The following is a 20,696-nucleotide window of genomic DNA, read 5'->3' as shown; positions in this document are numbered from 1 at the left end:
CTATTCAACAACAGCAGTTTAAACATTATAAAAAAGTCTGGCTGCTAACATAAAGAAACAAAATATAAAGAAAAGAGTATTGGATCAAAACTTTGTGTGGTGTCCTTGTGGCAGCAGAGCTACATCAGTGATACATAACCATTGTTTGGTAACCTTTCCGCAACAGTTTCAAACGTGTCAATTTTTCAGCCAATCACAGAGCAAGCCTTCCTGATCAGTCTGGTGTCACCAGCTCCAGTGACACTCCCCAAACAGATCACAAAAAAGTAAACTCTGCTCACCACAACAGACACTCTGTGATAGGCCCCCCGGGAGCACATGTCTTTTTGACTGATCTGGATAGGACTCATTACATAGTGTAACTTGCAGCATAATTTGGAGCGAGCCCTACTACCATCTCAAATTCAAGGTCAAATTCCGTACAATGAGGACATCAGAGACAGGCCACGAAGTCCCCAGCCTCCTCCTTATTGTTAAATCATGACCTCTGAGCTTAACTGAGGAAAGTGAGGACTGCAGTATCTTTAGATGTTGCTTTGGGTTCTTTTGTGACCTCCTGAATCAGTCGTTGATGCGTTCCTTGGAGTAATTTTGGTAGGCCACCTACTCCTTGGTAGGTTCACCACTGTTCCAAGTTTTCTCCACTTGTGAATAATGGCTCACTGGAGTCCCAAAGACTTAAAAAAATATAACTCTTTCCAGAGCGACAGATGTCAGTGACTTTGTTTCTGAGCTGTAGTCTTTAGATCATACTATGACGTGCTGCTTTTTGAGCTCTTCACTTTGTCAGACAGGTTTCATTAAAAAAAAAAAAAAAAAAGCAAACAAACTGCATTTTGTATTTACTCAGGTCATCTTTATTTAATATTAAAATTGCAAAAAACAAACAAACAAACAAAAAAAGAAATCAAGAAGGGGGCAAATCATTTTTCACAACACTATGGAGGCGATTTAACTACGTATAGACAAAAGAAAATGAGATGCATAGTGTAAAAGAAAAAAAAAAAATACAGGAAACCAGATCCATGATATAATCCTTTATTTTAACCCATGGGATTTCATTTTTACAGTGCATTTCTTTACAACAATAATTCATTAAGTGACAGGTTTTAGCCACCACTACAGATCAGATAACTATGTATGTTACATTTCTGAGCTCCTCAAAGATTTCAACTTCATAAACACCGTGCAAAAGATTCCAAATATTAGACGATAACTACAAAGGTAACGAATGCAGTGATATCTGATTATCCACTGACATTGTTAGCCTCTTGTTATCAAACTCTCAGTTAATCTTTAGTCGTCTCAGTGTTATTAAGCAGCTAGCTACCTGTACCATTAAACATACAGAGAGGTGGCCGATTAGAAACCTGCTGCCATCCGTAACAAAGAAATATCCTTTGAAAAAAGAGAGAGACAAAACAAAATATGGCACCATTGTCCCAACAACCAGTAGACAAACATTTTTAAGGGGACTGTTGCCAAACTACCCTTAAAAAACAAAAAACTAAGAGTTCTGTTCAGTCCTCAGCATGTGGAGGAGTCAGTCAGATGGACATAGAGCTTTATGTGGACACCAAGCCATTCGACTCAGCACGACCCTTCAGTCACATGTTCCAAGCACCTTCAAATGATTCATCTGAAGAAGACTTCACAGAAACCTGCTGACTCCCACCCTCATTCTGTCCCCGCAAAACCACATCAGTGTGCGCCACACATCCCTCAGAGCGTTGCACCGTGACTATACCAGAGAAAAGCATCGATAAAAGACACAACCACATCGACTGTGCACATACAGAACACACTGCAGCAATGAACATGTACACGACCTACCAAATGCACATTAACATAAACCCGGTCCAGTTATCCATCACATGTTACATTCAAGCTCCGAGAGGACAAAAAAACAACAACAACAAAAAAGATGCAATGGCAAAGTAAACAGCAGATTTCTCCCTTTTGCTCAAGTTTGGTCACAAGTGCCCTCCATTCCATGACAGCTAGTAGTGCACAAAATAAGAATACAAAATTAGACTTTTAAATACTGTAGCAGCATTTCTTTTCTTTTAAAGTTGAAAGCCTCCAGTAGTACAGGTACAGGCTTTGGAGTCCCCCGACACGTGGAAGGGTGAGCGATTGTCCTCTGAACTGCGAGTCAGTGTCCGTCAGGAGGGTGCAGGTGTTTGGTACTAAAAGGTGTGTGGACAGGTTGGAGATGTGTCTCAGGCGGGGGCACCACTAGAGGACCAAGCCGTGTGAGGCAGCAGGACGCTGTGGCGCTCTGGCCTAAAAATGTCTTTGACCAACCCCCTCCTCCACCTGCTAGCATGCCTTAGCAATCCCTTCTATTACAGTCTATACGTGCATTTCCGTTTTTAAAGCCCAGCGTCCCAAAGAGTAACAACTGCTCCTCATTCCTGCCCCTGCAGCCAAACTACAGCTGATTGGCGGTTAAAACGGCGCACAGCTCATCAGTCCCATACGAGCAGGACAAAGCCGAGGCGACAATGCTTCAGGTTTCTCTCAGCTGGAGGCTGTAGCGATGGCCTTCTTAAGCTGCTGGCTACGGATCTCGCGGGTGCGGGACTCGAGGAGCAGGTCGTGGCAGGTGTTGCACACCAACACGGGGTCGTAAAGCTGCTGGTCCGGGATGGGAAGCTTCAGGTGACAACAGTCTTTACAGAACACATTACCACAGTTCCTGAAAATGGAGAACACATGTAATGTTATTAACAGAAAAAATTGTATTCAATGTGAAGGTTTCTGAGACACTTTAGATACCAAACGTATAAGATTTCAAAATAAAAGATCCTCAGGACCCAGAGAGGGCAAAAATGAAAAGGCTAAATGCAGATTATGGATTGATGAGCAGCACAAACAGCTTTACGCTTCTTCTTGAAGCACATTTAAAGGTCTTTTCACACATGGCAACTTTACTGCATTCCATCCGTCTCTATTGCATTTGGGAATGGAAACACAAGTCACTGTTTACATACATTATAAATCAGCTGATTCTATTTATTACATGTTGGAAAACTTGCTGTGTTTAAGTTACATAAAAAATGGATCTAACAGTTGAACACATGCCCTGCTCAGAGTGCTGCTCTGCCTGTGAATATGAATTTTTTCCCCCCGCCTAAAATGTCTCACTGGAGCATATAATTAATTCCCCAGTGAGTCAAGAGCCTTTGATGCTGAAACCAAAGCTTGGAAAATGCACAGCAAACTGTCTTTTAAAGGCATGCTGCTGCTTTGGCAGAGTCACTGTGCAACTAAAGAGTGCAGAGAGAAACAGGCATACAAAATATACAAACACAGCCAGCTTTTAAAAGGAAACACTCAGATCTCTTAGACAAGTGCTAATCGTGAAGCAGCTTCACTTCAAATGCGAAAAAATATTAAGGCTTAAATGTTAAAAAGAATTTGCACAGCATTTGGAAAATGTACTTATTCTTTCTTGGTCAGAGTGAGACGATCAGACTAATCTTGTACTTGATGTTAACCAGCAGCTGGTCAGATTAGCTTAGCACAAAGACTGAAAACCGGCTGAACAGTTTGTCTGGTTTTATTTAAACAGCAACCAAATTTGCCTTCAAAACTGCGCCAGAATAAAAGGAACAGCTGAGCACATAATCGCCCAGTAACACAGCAACATGATGCTTTCACACTGCTGACAGCTAGCAAAGCTAGCATTAGTTAACCTGAGCTAACAGGCTTATGGCTGAAGCTTCACATTTACTTTCCTACTCTGAGTAAATAAGTAAATACAAATATTTCCACACTAATATTACTCTAGTCTAATCTTGGCATTTATCTATTTTTTCCTCCAAGTTTGAGCACATGTTGGAAAAATTAACAACAAAAAAGAAACACAATGAAGTCTCTACCTGCAGTGGTGACGTCTCTTGGCTATCCAGAACTCACAGTCACAGTTGAAACAATGGGAGGCCATGTGGTCGGGCACCCACCTCGTAACCTACACACAGAGATAGTTATCAGAAAAGTGTGAAACATAGCTCTGCTCCTGAACATGCAAGTGAGAATGTGAGGGGGAACAAGGCAGGAAGAGTGAAGACAGAAGCTCTGTAGGACACTCACCTCAGTGTCCCTGGGCTCCACTCGATCCCAGCTGCCCTCGGACAGACGGTCCTCGCTGTGGGTAGACAGAGAATCTTCCTCGTTGCTGTTGTCTGACTCACGCAGACATGTCTAAGGAGAGAACAGAATGAGATCAGAGGATGGATACGAATAAGAACTCTTCTGAAAATAATTGAGAGTAAATACTCTGAAGACAAAGAGAAATGCTTTTAGCTCTTTCAATAAAGTCTGTGCTTAAAAAGTCACTCACAATGTCATCCTCGTACTCAACGTATGGCTCTGAGGGAGGGGTGCCATACTGTTGACTCTCAAGCCTCATCTGCAGCTGTCGCACCTGCTGTCGCAGCACCTCAACCTCCTGCTTGTAACCCGCCTCGATCTGACGCAATCTTTGCTGCACGGCATCCATCGGCACAGGCAGCCCGTCATCATCCAGGTAAGCCGGGGCCTGGGGAGGTGGTGGCGAGCTAGAAGCTGAGGGTGAGGAATAAGAGGCTGGCAGGAGCTGATGAGCTGCCAGTGAATAGCTGGTGAGGGCAGTAGGCCCACACAGTCCAGTGTAGCCTGCACTCCTGGTAGGCCATCCAGTCTGCAGCGCACTGCTCGGACAACAGAGAGCCTCCCTGCGGCAGCACTGCGAGCCATTGGCAATGGCAAAGCCCTGGGCACGGAGGAGTTTACTGGCAAGCCGGCGGCTCTGGTGGATGTTGGGGTGCTGGGCCCGGCTGGCACCAGAGGCAGACTGGACCAGACCCTGGACACTCTCCCAGTGGGAGCTGAGCAAGCACAGGTCCGAGAGCTGGCTCTGGGAGATCAGAGGGCGAGCAGTTACCTGGGTGCAGTCTACAGGAGCTGCCGCTAACACACGCTCTCTTCCACTTGCCCCATTTGTCCTCGTGTCCTCCTTCTCCTTCTGGGGTTGAGCTTGTGGCTGAAACTCAGGCTTCTCCTCATCATTCAAAGTATTCTGGGTAAATTCCCAGGTCACTGCGGAGGGCGAGTTGCAGGGATGATCATTCTCACCTATAAGAGTCTCAGTGGAGTCCCCCATGGGAAGGAGTGATGTTAGCTGCTTTACAGCCAGCAGGCTCTTTGACTGACTATCAATTTGTCCTTGAAATACAGAGGTTGGTGTGTTGGCTGCAGGTTGAGTGCTTTTGCAGGGCAGAGGTAAGCAGGGCTCTGATTTATGAGTGGGTGATGGTATACTCTCAGCAGTCCTACAGGGGCTCTCAGCCTCCAGTGGAGCTTGTTGGAGTGGAGTATCTGCGATCTGATGCAAAGCTTGCATGAGGGCAGGAGTGGAAAAGGCAGTGTGAGCAAGTGTGACATCCTCACTGAGGGGGACAGGTGAGAGGGGCAGGGAAGGCAGGGGCTGTGTAGTGAAACAGGGTCCATCCACAGCCTCTTCAGCACCCACTACACCTGGGACAGCTTCTGGAGTCGGATGCATAGATTGTCCCTCTCCACTGTCTACTGCAGTGTCACGTATGAGCTCATTGGAGCCTTCTGCAGCGGGTTCTTCCACAGCAGGTGAGGGCTCCAGTGCAGAGCGACCCTCCTGGCAGTGCTTGTTGAGATTGGGGTCGCTGGATGTTCGTGTCAGGGGCATCCCATTCTCAAAAGCTGACAGCAGGTCATCCATGGAGCGGGTCTTAGGAAGTCTGTAAATCACCAGTACATACAGATCTTCTTTTTTAATGTGTATAAAACGCAGTAATACAGTTCTCCATTTTGAACTCTAGAGGGCAGTCTGACTGTTTGCCATAACATCACTAGTCAGACTGCGGCAATAGTATAGCTCAGACAAACAGACCTGTCCAGGGAACGGGAGGTGAGCTCGTCTCCTGTGATGGAGGGCGGGAGGTAGAGATCCACAGAATCATCCACAGCAGTGCAGGGGGAGGAGGTGGGCAGGTAGACGGCTGTCCACAACTGTAGTGCCCGAGTATGGCAGACTGGCTGCAGCACCTGGCAGACAAATGCACCGGGAGGATAAGTACATAGTAATGGCGTCTAAGATCAAAACTCTTTGAACGTGCATCAGAAAGGATGGCAGGGAAAGTAGGATAGATTTAATCTTTAATCATACTGAAGTTCAAAATCAGAGTTACATTATCCATTAATCAAAACACTTGTTCTGCTCACTGAGACTGTGACTGAAGATTAGGATCATTACTACGATCAACTGTTTCCTTCAGCAAGTCATCTCACTGTACACTAACTGAAAAGCACAGTGGCTTTAAAAGGAAACACTCAGGAAGCAACTTCCAGCTGCAACTATACTAAACTACAAAAGCTGTGAAAACCGGCAGGTACCATGTCATGAGAAGGGATGTAGAGGAAGTTCTGGAAATTCTTGTTTGCTGTGCGAAGCAGAGACCACACAGAGCAGGTGCGTTTGTAGATATTCTTCGCCTCCCTTTCACGAGCGTTGTTGCACAGAAACGTGCCGTAAAGACACGAGTATGTGTGCTGCACCAACTTGACCTGGACATGTGAAGAAGACGCATGGAGTCAGGCCTTTAATTACAGCACTGATTAACTTTAACTCTCATTGTCGGTGTGTGTGAGACAGCTGACTGATGTGAAACATGACCATGTGACCCAAGACTTTATTCATTAGGCCAAATGTATGGTTTCATGTAATCCTGGCCACTTTTTAAAGTTTACAGAACATGTAGAGATTAATGAGTAAGACAGACTAGTAGTGGTGCAACGGATCAAAAGTCTCACGGTTCGGATCGGATCACGTTTTTTTCGTCACGGATCGGATCAATTTTCGGATCAGCAGAAAAAAAAAAGGACAAAAATTTAACTCGCCATTTACTTATTTAAGTATTTTTTGCCTATTAAAAACATTCAACTCAAGACTCATTCCACGCAATTATATAAAAACAAATTAAGGTGCAATATAGGGCAGTACAGGGCTTTCTATCCACCACTCCGCTGTGATATAATTAGGGATGGGTCCCGGTATCGGGTGCCATTATGGCACCGGTTCTGACATAAACGGTAGTAACCAGACCGAAAAGCAGCGCACATTTCGGTGCTTTATTTCGGTCCTTTTTTTTTATTTTTTTTATTTCTATATCATGACATTTCATACACTTTGGATTCTAGCCGATCATTTTACCTTTACAAGGATAGTAGGCGGGCCCAGGTACGTACGTTCTTTTAGAGCAGAGCTACAGATTAAAAATGCCCAAGGCGAAGCGGTCAAAAGTCTTGCTGTACTTCACAGCAAAAGATGCAAACTCAGCAGCCTGCAATAAGTGCTTTAAGGCCCACGCCCCCGGTACCGGTGTTCCAGATCAACTGGCGTTTAGATCAACTGGCGTTGGTCGAACAGATGTGTGGCAGTCTTGCGTTTCAGGAGCTGCTACCGACAAACCAGCAAAAAAAAACCAAACAAACAAAAAAAAAAAAAAAAAAAAAAAAAAAAAATTGGCGCCAAATGTGTCATCTGTGACACTTGTGAGGTTATCTCAAACACACTCCGTCAGCCTTGATGCCGTTGAACAACAAAATGTTTAAAAATGTCGCGAGTTTACCTGGTGATATCCTCATGCGCGACGCGATCGCGAAAACAGCAAACAATTAACACCACGCCGATGTTGTTCACAGGACAGCAAGAGTAAACGATCGGGAGACTCTTGTCGTCGTTATCGTTCCCCTCGCACGTTTTATTTCTCCGGTTTCAGCGTTTTTGCTTCACAACTAAAGCGTGCAGTTTACTTTTAGTGCACTAACATGGACTCGAGTCAATCAGCGCCACCTCTGGCCAAGTGCCACAGCCTACAGCCAGATCAACTTGTGACACACATCTGCACCACGTTTGAATCACCACTCCAATTGGTCATCATGATTTTAATATTCTCTTTTTCCATAACAATGAAATACGCCTTGGACAAATATGACACATCAATAGTTCATTAGTGTTGTCCACATCACATCCTGTAAGAATCTTCTGTCTGTGTCTTTTCTCTGGAAATAAATATTTCCAGCCAATATAGTCAATCCATCAACATGGCTGGAGAGTTGGTAGTTATATACAGTCTGTATAAGTGTGGTTAATCTAATGAACATTTATAAGGAGATGGCAGTTACTGTGAATTACAGCAGTTACACAGTGATTAGTAATAAACAGAGCCAGTGAGAGTGAGTGGATTTAAGAAAGTCAGTGACTCAGGTGTGTCGATTGGAGGAGACGCAGAAATCTTTTGTTTTAAATCTAAGTTAGGAAGATTCCTGTTTTAAAACAAGCACTTTTTGTGAGAAATGCAAGAAGTACATCTGCAGAAAGCACACAGTTACATTCTGTCCATCATGTGGACAAAATTGAAAATGTTGAACATTGAAAAACTGAGAACGTTGGGCAAGTTCAAAAGAAATGTGTTTGTAAGAACGAAAAACCTTTACCAAATTGTTCCTAGAGGTTTTTGGACAAAGTTTGTGTTCTCCATTCTTTAAGCACCGGTTCGAGCACTGTTTAAGCACCGGCACCGTTTCAAAAGTACCGATTTGGCACCGGTATCGGATAATAACTAAACGATACCCATCCCTAAGCGTGGCTCAAGCATGTTCATCATAGTTTAAACTAGTGCTGTCAGCGTAAATCTCGTTAAAATGACGTTAATGCCATAACTGCATTAACGCGGCAAATCTCCGTTAACTAGTTACCGCGGATCGCCCCGTGCGTGGGGCTGCACGGCGTCAATGCATCAACTGCGCTGACTAGTTTAAACCCCTTGTTTTGCACAACGGAATACGGCCTCCCGTCTGCAGCTAAACACCCCAATAGCTTTTGTAATAGCTTTAGCCCGGTCGGATTGGGCAGCAAAGGGCTGCTTAAATACCGCAAACTCCTCTGCTCCTCCACTTGGACCGCTAGCGCTGACCATAGCTATCGCTGGACAGACTGACCACGCGCACCATACACATACTTTTTTCTTCTTTTTCGAATCTTTGGATCACGTGCATGCCGAACTGTGGAGTGGGATCGGTTTGGATTACGGATCAACCGTGATCCGTTGCACCACTACAGACTAGTATAGAGTGCTGTCCAACCACCCACCAGGAAGGCCTCGTTGAACTCAAACAGGCAGGGGAACTGTTTGAGCAGCTGGTGAACACAGTCCAGCCACTGCAGGAAGACGGGACACTGCTCGCTCACATCGTCTGAGTTCTCCTGGTGGCCACAGCGGTCCCCAAACTTATGACCAAAGTCCAGCCATTCAGTCTCTACAAGCACCTGGAAACCCTGTGGATGGCACAGTAGTCAGTACCAAAAGCAACGAGAGAATCCAGCAAAATAAGTGCTTACCATATCTATGAGAATATGCTTGCATGTCATCTAAAAATCAAATACATTAGATTAATACTGAACTGTGAAGATGCTCACCTCTAATGTCCTGTAGTAGGGGTCCAGCAGGACCTTGGCGAGGGCTACAATCTGAGGCGTGCGGTCCCACCCATCTGAGCAGTGTACCAGGACAGGACGACCGTCCCGCTCCACTGCTGAACATACCAGAGTGGCAGCCTTCAGCATGACCGACAGGTGCTGCAGCCAACGGGTGCTCTCCAGTGCTGAAAGCCAGCTGGAAACACGAGAGGGGGTTGATTAGGCAACAACTAACCTATATGGAATGTCATAACTGAGGTAACCTGAAGACTGGATACAACATGGATTGGGTTATTTGGGTTAACTATGACGGAGCAGGGAGGCGCTCTATGGAGGCCTCTCTGCTTCACTGCACACATTCAATGCAAAATACACACAGGTGACGCACTGAAAACACATGTAAACATGCAAACAAACAGATAGCCATAACACACATGTGCTGTTGGTTGACGTGTACAGACAGACAGCTGGCAAGCCCAGCAGAAACAGGACTGTGTTCCCGTGCCTATGTGGTGTTGCCTTACTGTGTGGTGAACCCACTAAAACAGAGAAGGTGGAGGGAGGTGCAAATGAGGCCAGAGCTGCTCAGAGAGAAAGGTCACATAGATCGACTTACTTTCCTGGATCGGGGATCTGACTGCAGACAGCCCTGAGAGCCTGGAAACTGTTCCGGATAGCATGGATGTTGGCCATTCCCATGAACATGACCTCACAGCTGGGGTAGTACTCTGAATACAAACAAACAACTTGGATGAAGGTTGTAAGATATCAACAAACAACAATTTGCTTTCAGTGCAACATTCATAGTCGACTGTGTGTAGCCACTGGTAGCAATAATATTTTCCATTTAGTCAAACTGGACTGCACTAAATGTGTTAGCAAGTTACTGTAGAGAGAGGGGATTGTTTCCAGAATGGAAAAGCAGCACTTAAAAAAAACGTAAAAACACTGTTTTTTTTTTCTTCCCCCTCCTAGGAACAAAGACCCCCCTATGGGGGGATCCCGGACGAGCCCCCACTTATGTTACGACCCGGCTCGAGGCCGCAACATAAAAAAAAAAAGGAGACGAATAGAGTGTAGGTGAGAAGAGGGTTTTAACTTAAAATGGCACAGCAGGTTCGCTAAAATGACTGGTGCCACCAAGGCAAAGACAAGTGAGCTCCCTGGAAGCTTGCCTCAGGTATGGTTTTATCCACACCTGACTAGGTGTGGCCAATTAGCACCAGCTGAACACATTAAGATGATTAGGGGCTGCAGAGGGACGTAACAACTTCTCACCGAGTTTCCTGTCTACTTGACTCAGTAGAATCAGACGCCAAATGATACACACACACTCCAGATAAGGTTCACAGATGACAATGTTTCTAGTTTAATTTGACTTTTTGAAGATGGTGCAAAATGTTTTGGGATTATGCCAACCTTCACATTCGCAGCCTCCACCCTTAGCTCGGTTAGCCACTGCAGCAGTGTATGAGCGAGCATCCAGAATCAGCAGCTTCTGTGTCACAGTGTTGTCGTTGCAGCTGGAGCCGCCCGTCAGAGATGAGTCTGGGGAAAGAGAAGATTCTGATCATTATGAGCGGACAGTGTAATGCAAATCGACCTGCCAGGGAGAGGAAGAAAGAGAAAGTGTGAAAGGAGGAGGGTGTCAGAAGTGCAGGGAAGATGATTAAGAGAAACTGACTCTATTTGTAACCTACTGAAAATCAATATCTCCTCATGATGAACACCACTGTGTTACTACTGTTAAGTCAAGAAGCCTCCTTCCCACAGCTTCTGCAGAGAAAGATGACTGGAACTGAAATACTTCTCTCTGCACCCTTCTCTAATTGTGTTAAAAGCTCTTTTAGCACTTTCTGTAATTTGACATATATGTGTGTTCCTTGTAAGTTAATATGGAAGGAAAAAAGGAAAGCAAAACCAAGTCTGAAAAAGATACAAAGAGTTGTTTTTCTGAACTGTGAAAGCTGTGCTGACAGCTGTCCTACTTTCTGTAACTCACAATGATTACAATGCAGCAACACTGATGCATGTACTTTCTGTTAAAAAGGAGGACATTAGCAATGGGAAAAAAACAAAAACAAAAAACACATTCCCAGCCCTGTGAATGCCTGCAAAGCTCTGAAAACACTAGAGTCCTAGCTATTAGTGGCTGTTTACAACCTGGAAATTCACTGATCTCCTCTCAAAGTTCAAAGTGCTGATTAAAAAGAAGCAAATTAAATTTATGGTGTGCACGATAAAAACGATTCATGTTAATCAGCTACCTTTATACTTTAAATTGGTGATAATGTATTTATGTATTTGCAGGTGTTATTGAAAATGCAGTTACATTACAATATATTATCTGTTGGTTCTCTTGGAAGTATGGACTGATAATTAAACAATAGATAAATGCATCTCCTTCTCTCTGGTCAAAGTTTGTGAAAGAAGTCTAGAGTTAGAGAGTGTTTGGCCAGGTTTCTACAGCGTGATCTGCTGTTATGTGTCTGGATGACTGCAGAGAGAGAGAGAGAGAGTCTGTTTCAGACACTCACTACTGGAAGCACTCTGTTTGGTATAGGTGTGTGGGCTGCCTGAGTAGACTGCAATATGATGCGATCACTAGCTGTGACTTTAAGAAAACGAGTGAGTTTGGACCCTGGATGGTTTAATTTGCCAAACAGGGTCATCGTGTAATGCACAGATGTGCAAATGGATGAGGAGTGCAAGTATGGACATGCAAAGAAAATCAAACAGCAAGATTACCAAAATCACCATCGGAAGAGTCAGGAGCTTCCCCGCGTTGTCTATTTGTTTGTGCACCCTTGGTTCCGCTGTCCATCTGACAGGCCTTAGCGATGGACGTTACTAGATACTCATCATCTGTGTTCCTCCAGCCCCACCAGCTAATCTCAGGCTGGCTACAGCGGGCGATCACTGCCCCGTTCTTTTGGTGCCTGGAAACAAAGGTTACAGAGTTAATTAACCTTAAAACCTTTCTTCAGCTTGCACCCATATAAGCTGGAGAAAACATGCACACAAAGTTACCTGTAGACCACCACTGGGATCCTCTTCCAGGATCTAAAAGAAGCCACACTCTCCAGCTCCTTGTCAGTGATCCAGATTGGAATCAGAAGCTTCTGTGGGTAGCTGGAGCATAGCCTACAGGATGAACAGGAGGTTAGAGGTTCTAAAGGAAGTTTTAAAACCGTTTATAATACTGCATTATCTTTTGATGAAGGAAAACCAAGCTGAAACTGGCTGCAAAAGGACATTCCCTAAAATGTTCTGGTTTTCAGGGTCACTGCAGCATCAGTATCTCAGCTAGACCAGAGAACAAATCAGAAACCTCCATCTGTCTCTGCTTTCTCCTCTTTCTCTCCCAGGATACTTTCTTCAAATTCTATTCACTTGCTCAGAGTCTAATAGCAGGAGGGAGAGAGACTCTGTGTGTGTGTGTGTGTGTGTGTGTGTGTGTGTGTGTGTGTGTGTGTGTGTGTGTGTGTGTGTGTGTGTGTGTGTGTGTGTGTGTGTGTGTGTGTAAAATACAGTGCTGAGTCACGGGCCTCAGCAGGCTGTGGCTTGTTTAATTAGCCAGTTGTCCTATGTGTGTGTCTGTCTCAGTGGGGTGTGTTCTCCTGGGCTCTCCAAACAGAGTGACCTTTTTTACACCCATTCAGTCTATAGTTTCTATTTAGGTGACTGCCTTAATACATTTTATATTAGGCTGAACTACCCAACCTGGTAGCTTCAGCTTCAGCGCGCGCGCGCACACACACGCACACACACACGTGTGTGTGCTGTAGCTGTTTGTTTCAATGACAGGGAAAATTGCAGCTTTAAAGACATCCTAGATTAGCCATTAGCTTGTCTTGTTTAAAGTGTACCTATTGGACATCCATTAATCAGTCACACAGTGTCACAGTGGATGATGATGAAAACATCAAAGTCACATATCTAAAAGATGTGGAATTTGCTTCTAGGTGTTGCCTTTCACCTTGAGATACCCTTTTCTTCCCTCCCGTCCCTGGTGACACTCTCATTCTGAAAAACCTTGGATCTCATCAAAAAGTAACTAACTCAAAAATTCAGACACTTATATTACCAACCAGAGTTCCCACTCTGGCAGAGCCCTTAGAAATCTCACAGAAACACTGCCATTCACCGTCAACTATCCAATCATTACTCTTTATTATGACACCATTCTATACTACTAACATTAGATGCAGTCATCAGGATATACCTGCTGTGCTTTTCATGGTTAAGCATCAGTGACATACTTGTAGTTGCAGTTGATGTCAGACACTCTCCAGATGTTTTGAGTATCGAAGCCCATCCTCTTGACCTCCATTTCCATTCTCTGACGTACATGATCACCTACAAACACACATAGAACATGGAGCGAGGGTATAAATGAAAAACGCCCTCTCAAACATTTACTTGTTCTAAAACTGTGAACGAATGTGTGTGAACCTGGGCGGCAAAGATGAAGGTGCTGATCTTCATCGTCAGCGCTGCCTCCTAGACACCACGCGTGATAGGCCAGGGCGAACAGGTCCTCCAGCCGCGATGGGTGTGCTATGGCCCGGTTCAGACGTTTGACCCACTCCTGGCACTGCTTGAACGTTGCAAAGTGGCATCTGTGGAGATTAGAAAGATTAGTGAGATCCAACAAACCCTTCATGCACTGGGGACTAGGAGAAAAAAAACCCCAACAATAAATCAGCTGTTCTGTTATTTTCCAGTCTTTAAACCAGAGTAGTAATGTGGTTGCTTAATGATGAGGAACCAAAATGCTGCTGGGCACATCTGCTACCGAGTATGCGACAGTTCCACTGGTTTTAAACTTTACAGATGTTCATGAACACATAGAGATGAGAATTTGCCGACACCCTTTATTACCTTTGAAACCTTAGTTTCAAAGAAGTATTACCTACATATTATTATACATTTCCTATCTAAGGTGGGCGAATGATAGTGCATCACAAGTTGTGACCGAAATCATCAATAACTACAAGTACAGTTCAGTTCTGCAAAAACACATAATCTGACTCTTTCTCCATGTCAAGTCCTTTTACGTTATTGCTTAATTTGATCTCAAGTAAGTCAAACTGAACTCCAAATTCAGTCAGTCTGTTGTTATGTGTACAATTTACAATTGGTAATGTGTAATATGAACAGTTTCCTAAATGAACCCGTAGTATTAATAATTCAAATGTGTATCAGAGTACTGTGCTGTAAGAGAGTGTAAGAGTGAGAGGCTCTCCTTACCTGACAACTTTAGAGTCTTTGCAAATGATGTGCAACTGGAACATATCTCTGCTCTCTACACTTTCTATCAGTCTGAGAGGCACCTGCAGAGGGAGACAGAGAGCACATGCATTTAGCCTGATGGCCCACTGTGTGAGCAGACAGCACACACAGAGAAATTACCACCCTCTGGTCTAGTACAGACTGTATCCAGGTTAGACACACTAAGTAAACCTTTAACCTGACTGCAGAGGAACAAAAGGCCTCACTGGTGTTCCAACTTTGCCTCTAGAACTATTATGATACCAAGTGACAGCTACAAACCTGCCGTCTATAATGCTTTTCAAGTAGGTAAGTGATACTTTAGAGTAAGATGTTAATGAAACCCCCGACGAGGTTTAAAAAAATCCCTTATGGACAAACCTTTGAGCATAAGGACTATGTACGTGCACCTTTTACAAATAATGGCCAGTTTAATTCATGAGAGAGAGTGCTGGCGACACAGTCATTTCACAAAATGATTAATCCATCTACCACTCTGCTGAACGTAAATTACAGTTTGACCTCAGTGCATCCCAATCATGTAAAGTGAAGAGGAGCTTAATGACAGCTGTCTAGACTATGGCAGAGGGTGATGTTTTATCATATGGTACTCACAGATACGTCAATGTCCACACCTGGGTAGGTCTAAAACACAGTGACACCATGGAGCACAGACAAGGAGAGAAGGAGGGAGGGAAGAAATAAGACAGGAGGAAATGGAAAAAAACAAAACAACAAACTATTAAACCCAAAAAGGAGGCATTGGGAAATGAAGAGTTAAAAGGAAAGTAAACACCAAAGAGGCTGCGAGATGAAAAGACAACAGAGCGGATCACGCTGTGCACTATTTGTAGCACATGGCCAAGTCAAATGGAAATCATGAAGAGAAAGACAAACACAGGCAGGAGCAAAGGGCAAGAAAACAGCTTAAAAGTAAGAGGCTGTAAAGAGTTGTGAAGGGGAGGTGTGGGTGAAAGGTTGTTGTTTGCTGGCATTCATACAGTTCATGTGTGCTTCTGGGGTCAAGGCAGGAGTCTAAGTAGGAAATCAGTTTGATAAGGACTGTTAGTCAGTGACATTTGAACTTTGTGTGGTAATCTCACTTTCCTCTGCTTAAAGTTAAGGTGAGGACGTGCCTTGGTGATTAGCCCTCGCTACCTCCTTCGTTTTTAAAACTGTCATCTTTTCCAGAAGCTGAATCCTTCTGGAAAAGATGACATGGATTTGGGAAGAAGGATTTTCATTGCCAGTGAATGCAAACAACCAGCCTGTTTGTATTTGAGCAAGGCCTGACGTCAGCAGGAACGAGCTGGTGGACAGCACTGCCAGCCTGGATGTCACATTAAACCTTTGTGGTTTCAGGATTAGAGGATCTAGTGCTCCTGTGATTTAACCTTGGTACAAATAACTACATGCCAAGTAAGCTAAAAGTGCTTTACGGGTACCCCACTGAAATTTTATTTGCCTTTTTGCCACAGTTATTTCTTAATAAAAACTTATATGGGGGAAGGGAAAAAGTCTAATTGCATCCAAACTAAACATCCTTCCCTCTCCACTGCTGGTGGCATGGGGCTCTGGCAGAAGTGACAGTTCTGTGGTTCTTTGTTAGGTTTGTTGTCGGAGACATGCACTCACATTGATGACTGAGTCCTTGAACTTGATGTGAAGTCTGTAGTTAGAAATGGCAATAATGGCTTCATCAGCACGGCCAAGATATTCTACACCTTCCCCCTGAAGAACTGGGAACGGCACCTGCAAAACCCAAAAACAGTGGAACTGTTTAAGTCTCCTGTGCATGAAACATTACACCAGCATGTATTTAACAGCTTTATTCAATCTACTGGAAGTCTAATCCTGACAGAACATATTATGTTAATGTCATGTCCTCAGTTTTGGTCCAACTCATTCTAAATATTGATCGTGGGAATGTCATTTTTGGACAATGACAAATTAAATTTAACTTTGACTGAAAAGCCAGACCATTAATGTCTGTGTACTACTCTGGATTTTTTTAGATGGTCACCAAAAAAAAGAGAAAAAAAAAGTAATCTCAGAGCAAAACAGCAAGATATGTGACATGATGTGTTAAGCTCCTTGTCATACTTTTAGAGGTACTTAAACTCAAATATCATATTGGCACGGCATTTCATTTTTTTAAGCAATACCCAGCATAGCTGACAGCTTGTGATCATCCTGTCAGAGTATTATTGAAGATAAAAGAAAAAGAGGGACATGAGAAAAAGCGTGCATGCGTAGCTGTCCAATTAGGGCATATGAGTTTTACAGAAGAGCCTTTGTGAGCACAGAGGGGCTTGTTGGTGGGAGGGAGACTGTCTGCTCCGGTGTAGAGGGAGAGGGATCCCAAACTGTCCATTAACATTCCATGGCCATTTGATTAGTCGCAGCCAAGCCCTGGCTTCAGCCGCAACGAGACCCCTACATTAAGGTAATTGCTTCCCAACAGAGGTTAACAGAACATTTTTCATTTCATTCTGAGGCAGGGTATTATCTTAAAAGTCGACAGAGTGGAAGAGACACATGGTTGCACGTGCCAACTCCTAAAACATCTTTTCATTTATTTAAAACCGGAAGCTCTTAATCAGTTTCAGACCAGTTGCTCTTGTTGTTTACTTTACCTGCTTTTTCAATATAATTAAAAAAAGATGCACTGAAACAAAAGATCTTGAATAAATGGTGTTGACCAGGAGCATAAGAGTTAGATTATAAAATAACTTTGATGAATTGGGGGACTGTGTTAGGCCCATTCAGTCTTCACTATAACACACTTTTTTTCCTTAGTTGTCACTTGGATGCAATTGGCACAAGCACAGTTATCGCTATGGCTGCTTCAAACTAATGAAAAGTGCGACACCGGTCTTGTTGTTGAGTTACTAAGTAGTGAGGAAAGTGTTGCTTAGAGACAACACCTCATTCTGTATTAACATGCAGTGCTGAGTCACGCTGAAGAGGACCCACTAGTGCATGTTAAAAAAAGACACCATGCAGCAGAGCAAATGCAAGACTATAGCAGGCCCACTTGAAACAGCCAACACTGCTGAAAGAAGAGCTCCACAACACAAAAAGCTAAATGTGACCGATATTCCTATCACTCCATCTAGTCCAACAGACTATTTACTCTCATGCGAAAATGAAAAAAACTTGCATAAAACTCTAAAATAAAGCAGAACTATTATGTAGAAATGGCATCGAGTGGTAAGAGGTGTTGATGATGTCTGATCCATAAAAATGTTTTTTTTTAAAAAAAGCCCTGATATTTATCACTGCACCTCCTGCTCATCAATAACTGAAAACTTCCACATGAATCGAGACAGGAAGCATGACGAGGGAAAAAAAGTGTAGCTTAAACTGGGAAATCGAGCACATAGTACTCTGCGCTCAGACATCAGCAGAGCCAAATATTGGCAGCGGCAGCCCCCTCCTTCTCGGCACAATAGAGCGGGACTTTGAAATATTTTTGGGATTAAAATATTCCAGTTTTTCAACTGCAGCTCAAGCAAATTGAAAGTGACAGGAGGACAAACGGCACTGACACCTAGGTTAAGCTTAAAAACCATGTAGCTACTGACTGAGGAAAAGGACTGAGGATACCGTTTTACAGTATATAAAAGGTAAACGCCACAAAAGCAAAGGAAAGGTATACGATTTTATTAAATACTGGCTCAGTGGCAGTAGAAATAAACAAATTCAGGTAGAGAGTGTACACATTTCTCTGCTGTGGAAAAGACTTGAAGTGTGTTGCTGAGAGTGCCATAGTTAACATGCTGTACAGACTGCAAGCTGCATTAAACAAGCTGTGCTCCAAAAGTAGGTGCATGAGTCACTGGCAGCCAGCAAGTGCAGCAGAAGATACTGTGTCACGTTTCCTCAATGAAGCCTTCAGCAGCAGAAATATGACAAGAGAGAGAGAAAGAGAGAGAGAGATAGGGGGAGGGAGGGGGAGTAAAAAGCCCCATTTAAAGAGGAAAAAAACAAAAACACTGACTTGTGAGTCGTGACTTCCGGTTTAAGCAGCCTGCCTGTTAGGACATGCACGTGAGCAAATGTACACGCAACTGAAAGCATGCACCACGACTTGCACGCACGCAGGAGGGAAGGCAGTAGGGTAAAAAAAAATACAGTGGGGTGGGGAAATGCCTGCAATTTGTCCACAGTAAGAGACATCAGCTGTCAGTGAAACCATCATGGGAGAGCCTACACATGCACAAAAAGTCACACAAAAGCACAGAGACAATATGTGACTCCATGTGTGAATGCAAGGGGAAGGGAAGCAAGCGTAAGAGTGCAGAAACAAAAAGATTCTGCCATAAGAATTCAGCAGATTAAAAGACACTCTCATAAACTTTGCTAGCAGACTATGATACAGCCATGCTTCCTTTGCACACTGCTCAGCTGGAAAAAATATACAAAAGACCTTTGACACACAAGCATAGCACTTTAATAATAAAACATTTGAACAGGTTGATACTCCCTGCAGTTCACTAGAAACCAAGTGGCTTCAATTGAAAGCCAAAAAAAGAAACAACAGATAGTGACCCCAGGCCCCTCCTCCCTCCACTTTTCCTTTGTCCGGTGCTCCAGACACATGATGCTAAGCTCCATTAACCAGCAGACAGCCACAGAGCGCCAGCTTAACACTAGAGGGTCAAGCGTAAGTTAGCCATCACAGTTCTGCTACTTGTATCCTCACATGGAACAGACTTTGAAATCCTTCTCACTTAACTCACCTAAATGTTTCTGAACCTTTTTATCCTCTGCAGCGGCTTCTAATTTATATATGTACATTTTTTTGGAACAGCTTGGGGTAGTTTATTCTGCAATATGGCTCACATATACAAACCTCTCAAGTAGAATTTCTACTGTATTTAGAAGTTGATCTTCAATAGGCCAACTACATATATGTTTTTAGCCTTTTTATGTTAATAATATGAAAATTTGCATTTATATTCATGAAATAAATGCTTTAAAGTAGGTCAAACACAAGTGCTCCTTTACAACCAATGCACTTAAAGAAAGGCCTGAGCCACAATTCAGTCCTTTCATATGTACATGCAAAACAACTTCCTGCTCTCCTTATTAAAGCTTTGCATAAAAATATCCCTTATCTTTACATGCTGGCTTAATTCAGAATCAGTTTTTAAAAAAGTTTACTGAAGAGAATTTGTTTTCTTATTAGAACTCTATGATACTTTATCTGTAGAGAGTGCGGGCATATGCTGCATTCAAATAGAAATACTTGTTATTCTAATTGCTAATTAATTTTGTCAGTGTTTAGCACAGGAAAAAGTTTAGCTACATGACAGTGAAAAAAACAAAAGCATTCCTCTGGGTCCCCATCACCATCACTTCTTCCATGTCTGACCTCAAGCCTGTCGGGTTGAGACTTGTGCAGTAATATCTCGGAAATTATGAGATGACCAGGCGTCAAGGTGAGGGTGTTTCAGAGGAACATTGATTTTATTAGCCACCAAGATTTAACATAACGTCACAACCTAGAAGTGCCACACTTGTTCCTGGTTTTCTAATATGAAGTCATGTTGCTGGGCGTGAGAGCAGATGGGACTGTGCTGTAGAAGTGGTTGTCACCTCACCTGAAGGCTTTCATCCTCCTTCACCAGCTCCTTCTGGGGGAACAAATCCTTGGCCTTGATGTACTCCAGACTGGGAGGCCCCTCTTCACCCTGTCAGACACAAACACAATCCAGCGATAGAAAGATAAATACTTCCGTCGTGATTCATGTCAACATATCAATGTGAGACTACGTATGAGAAACTGAAGCAACACACAAAGTCCATATAGTTTGTTGATAGCAATACTGAAGCATTTGAAGAGACATGAAACAATCAATACAACCAAACCCAGAGTTAATATTCTCACTGCTTTTATCCAGGTCATTAGGCT

At 43.5% G+C, this 20,696-nt stretch overlaps 1 protein-coding gene across 3 annotated transcripts in view; it reads right to left on the bottom strand.

Moving 5' to 3' along the window:
- Nucleotides 1-1,022: 1,022 nt before the first annotated feature.
- Nucleotides 1,023-20,696, bottom strand: part of mtmr4 (myotubularin related protein 4) — a 47,600-nt gene continuing 27,926 nt past the window's right edge. For all 3 annotated transcript variants that reach the window (XM_039618320.1, XM_039618321.1, XM_031735405.2), the window contains 17 exons: nt 20,386-20,475; nt 16,412-16,528; nt 14,756-14,838; nt 13,958-14,124; nt 13,765-13,861; nt 12,533-12,646; nt 12,251-12,441; nt 10,922-11,050; nt 10,119-10,230; nt 9,503-9,698; nt 9,176-9,361; nt 6,418-6,588; nt 5,915-6,069; nt 4,349-5,762; nt 4,099-4,209; nt 3,888-3,976; nt 1,023-2,701 (listed from right to left, as the gene is read on the bottom strand). In XM_039618320.1, the coding sequence (XP_039474254.1) occupies nt 2,524-2,701; nt 3,888-3,976; nt 4,099-4,209; nt 4,349-5,762; nt 5,915-6,069; nt 6,418-6,588; nt 9,176-9,361; nt 9,503-9,698; nt 10,119-10,230; nt 10,922-11,050; nt 12,251-12,441; nt 12,533-12,646; nt 13,765-13,861; nt 13,958-14,124; nt 14,756-14,838; nt 16,412-16,528; nt 20,386-20,475 (3,600 nt within the window). In that variant the 3' untranslated portion in view covers nt 1,023-2,523. The remainder of the gene's footprint in view (nt 2,702-3,887; nt 3,977-4,098; nt 4,210-4,348; nt 5,763-5,914; nt 6,070-6,417; nt 6,589-9,175; nt 9,362-9,502; nt 9,699-10,118; nt 10,231-10,921; nt 11,051-12,250; nt 12,442-12,532; nt 12,647-13,764; nt 13,862-13,957; nt 14,125-14,755; nt 14,839-16,411; nt 16,529-20,385; nt 20,476-20,696) is intronic.

Source organism: Oreochromis aureus, linkage group 10 (genome assembly GCF_013358895.1).
Source record: "Oreochromis aureus strain Israel breed Guangdong linkage group 10, ZZ_aureus, whole genome shotgun sequence".
NCBI classification, from domain to species: domain Eukaryota; kingdom Metazoa; phylum Chordata; class Actinopteri; order Cichliformes; family Cichlidae; genus Oreochromis; species Oreochromis aureus.
The sequence above is the reverse complement of the archived record's forward strand: the minus strand, read 5'-3'. Positions and strand labels throughout refer to the sequence as shown.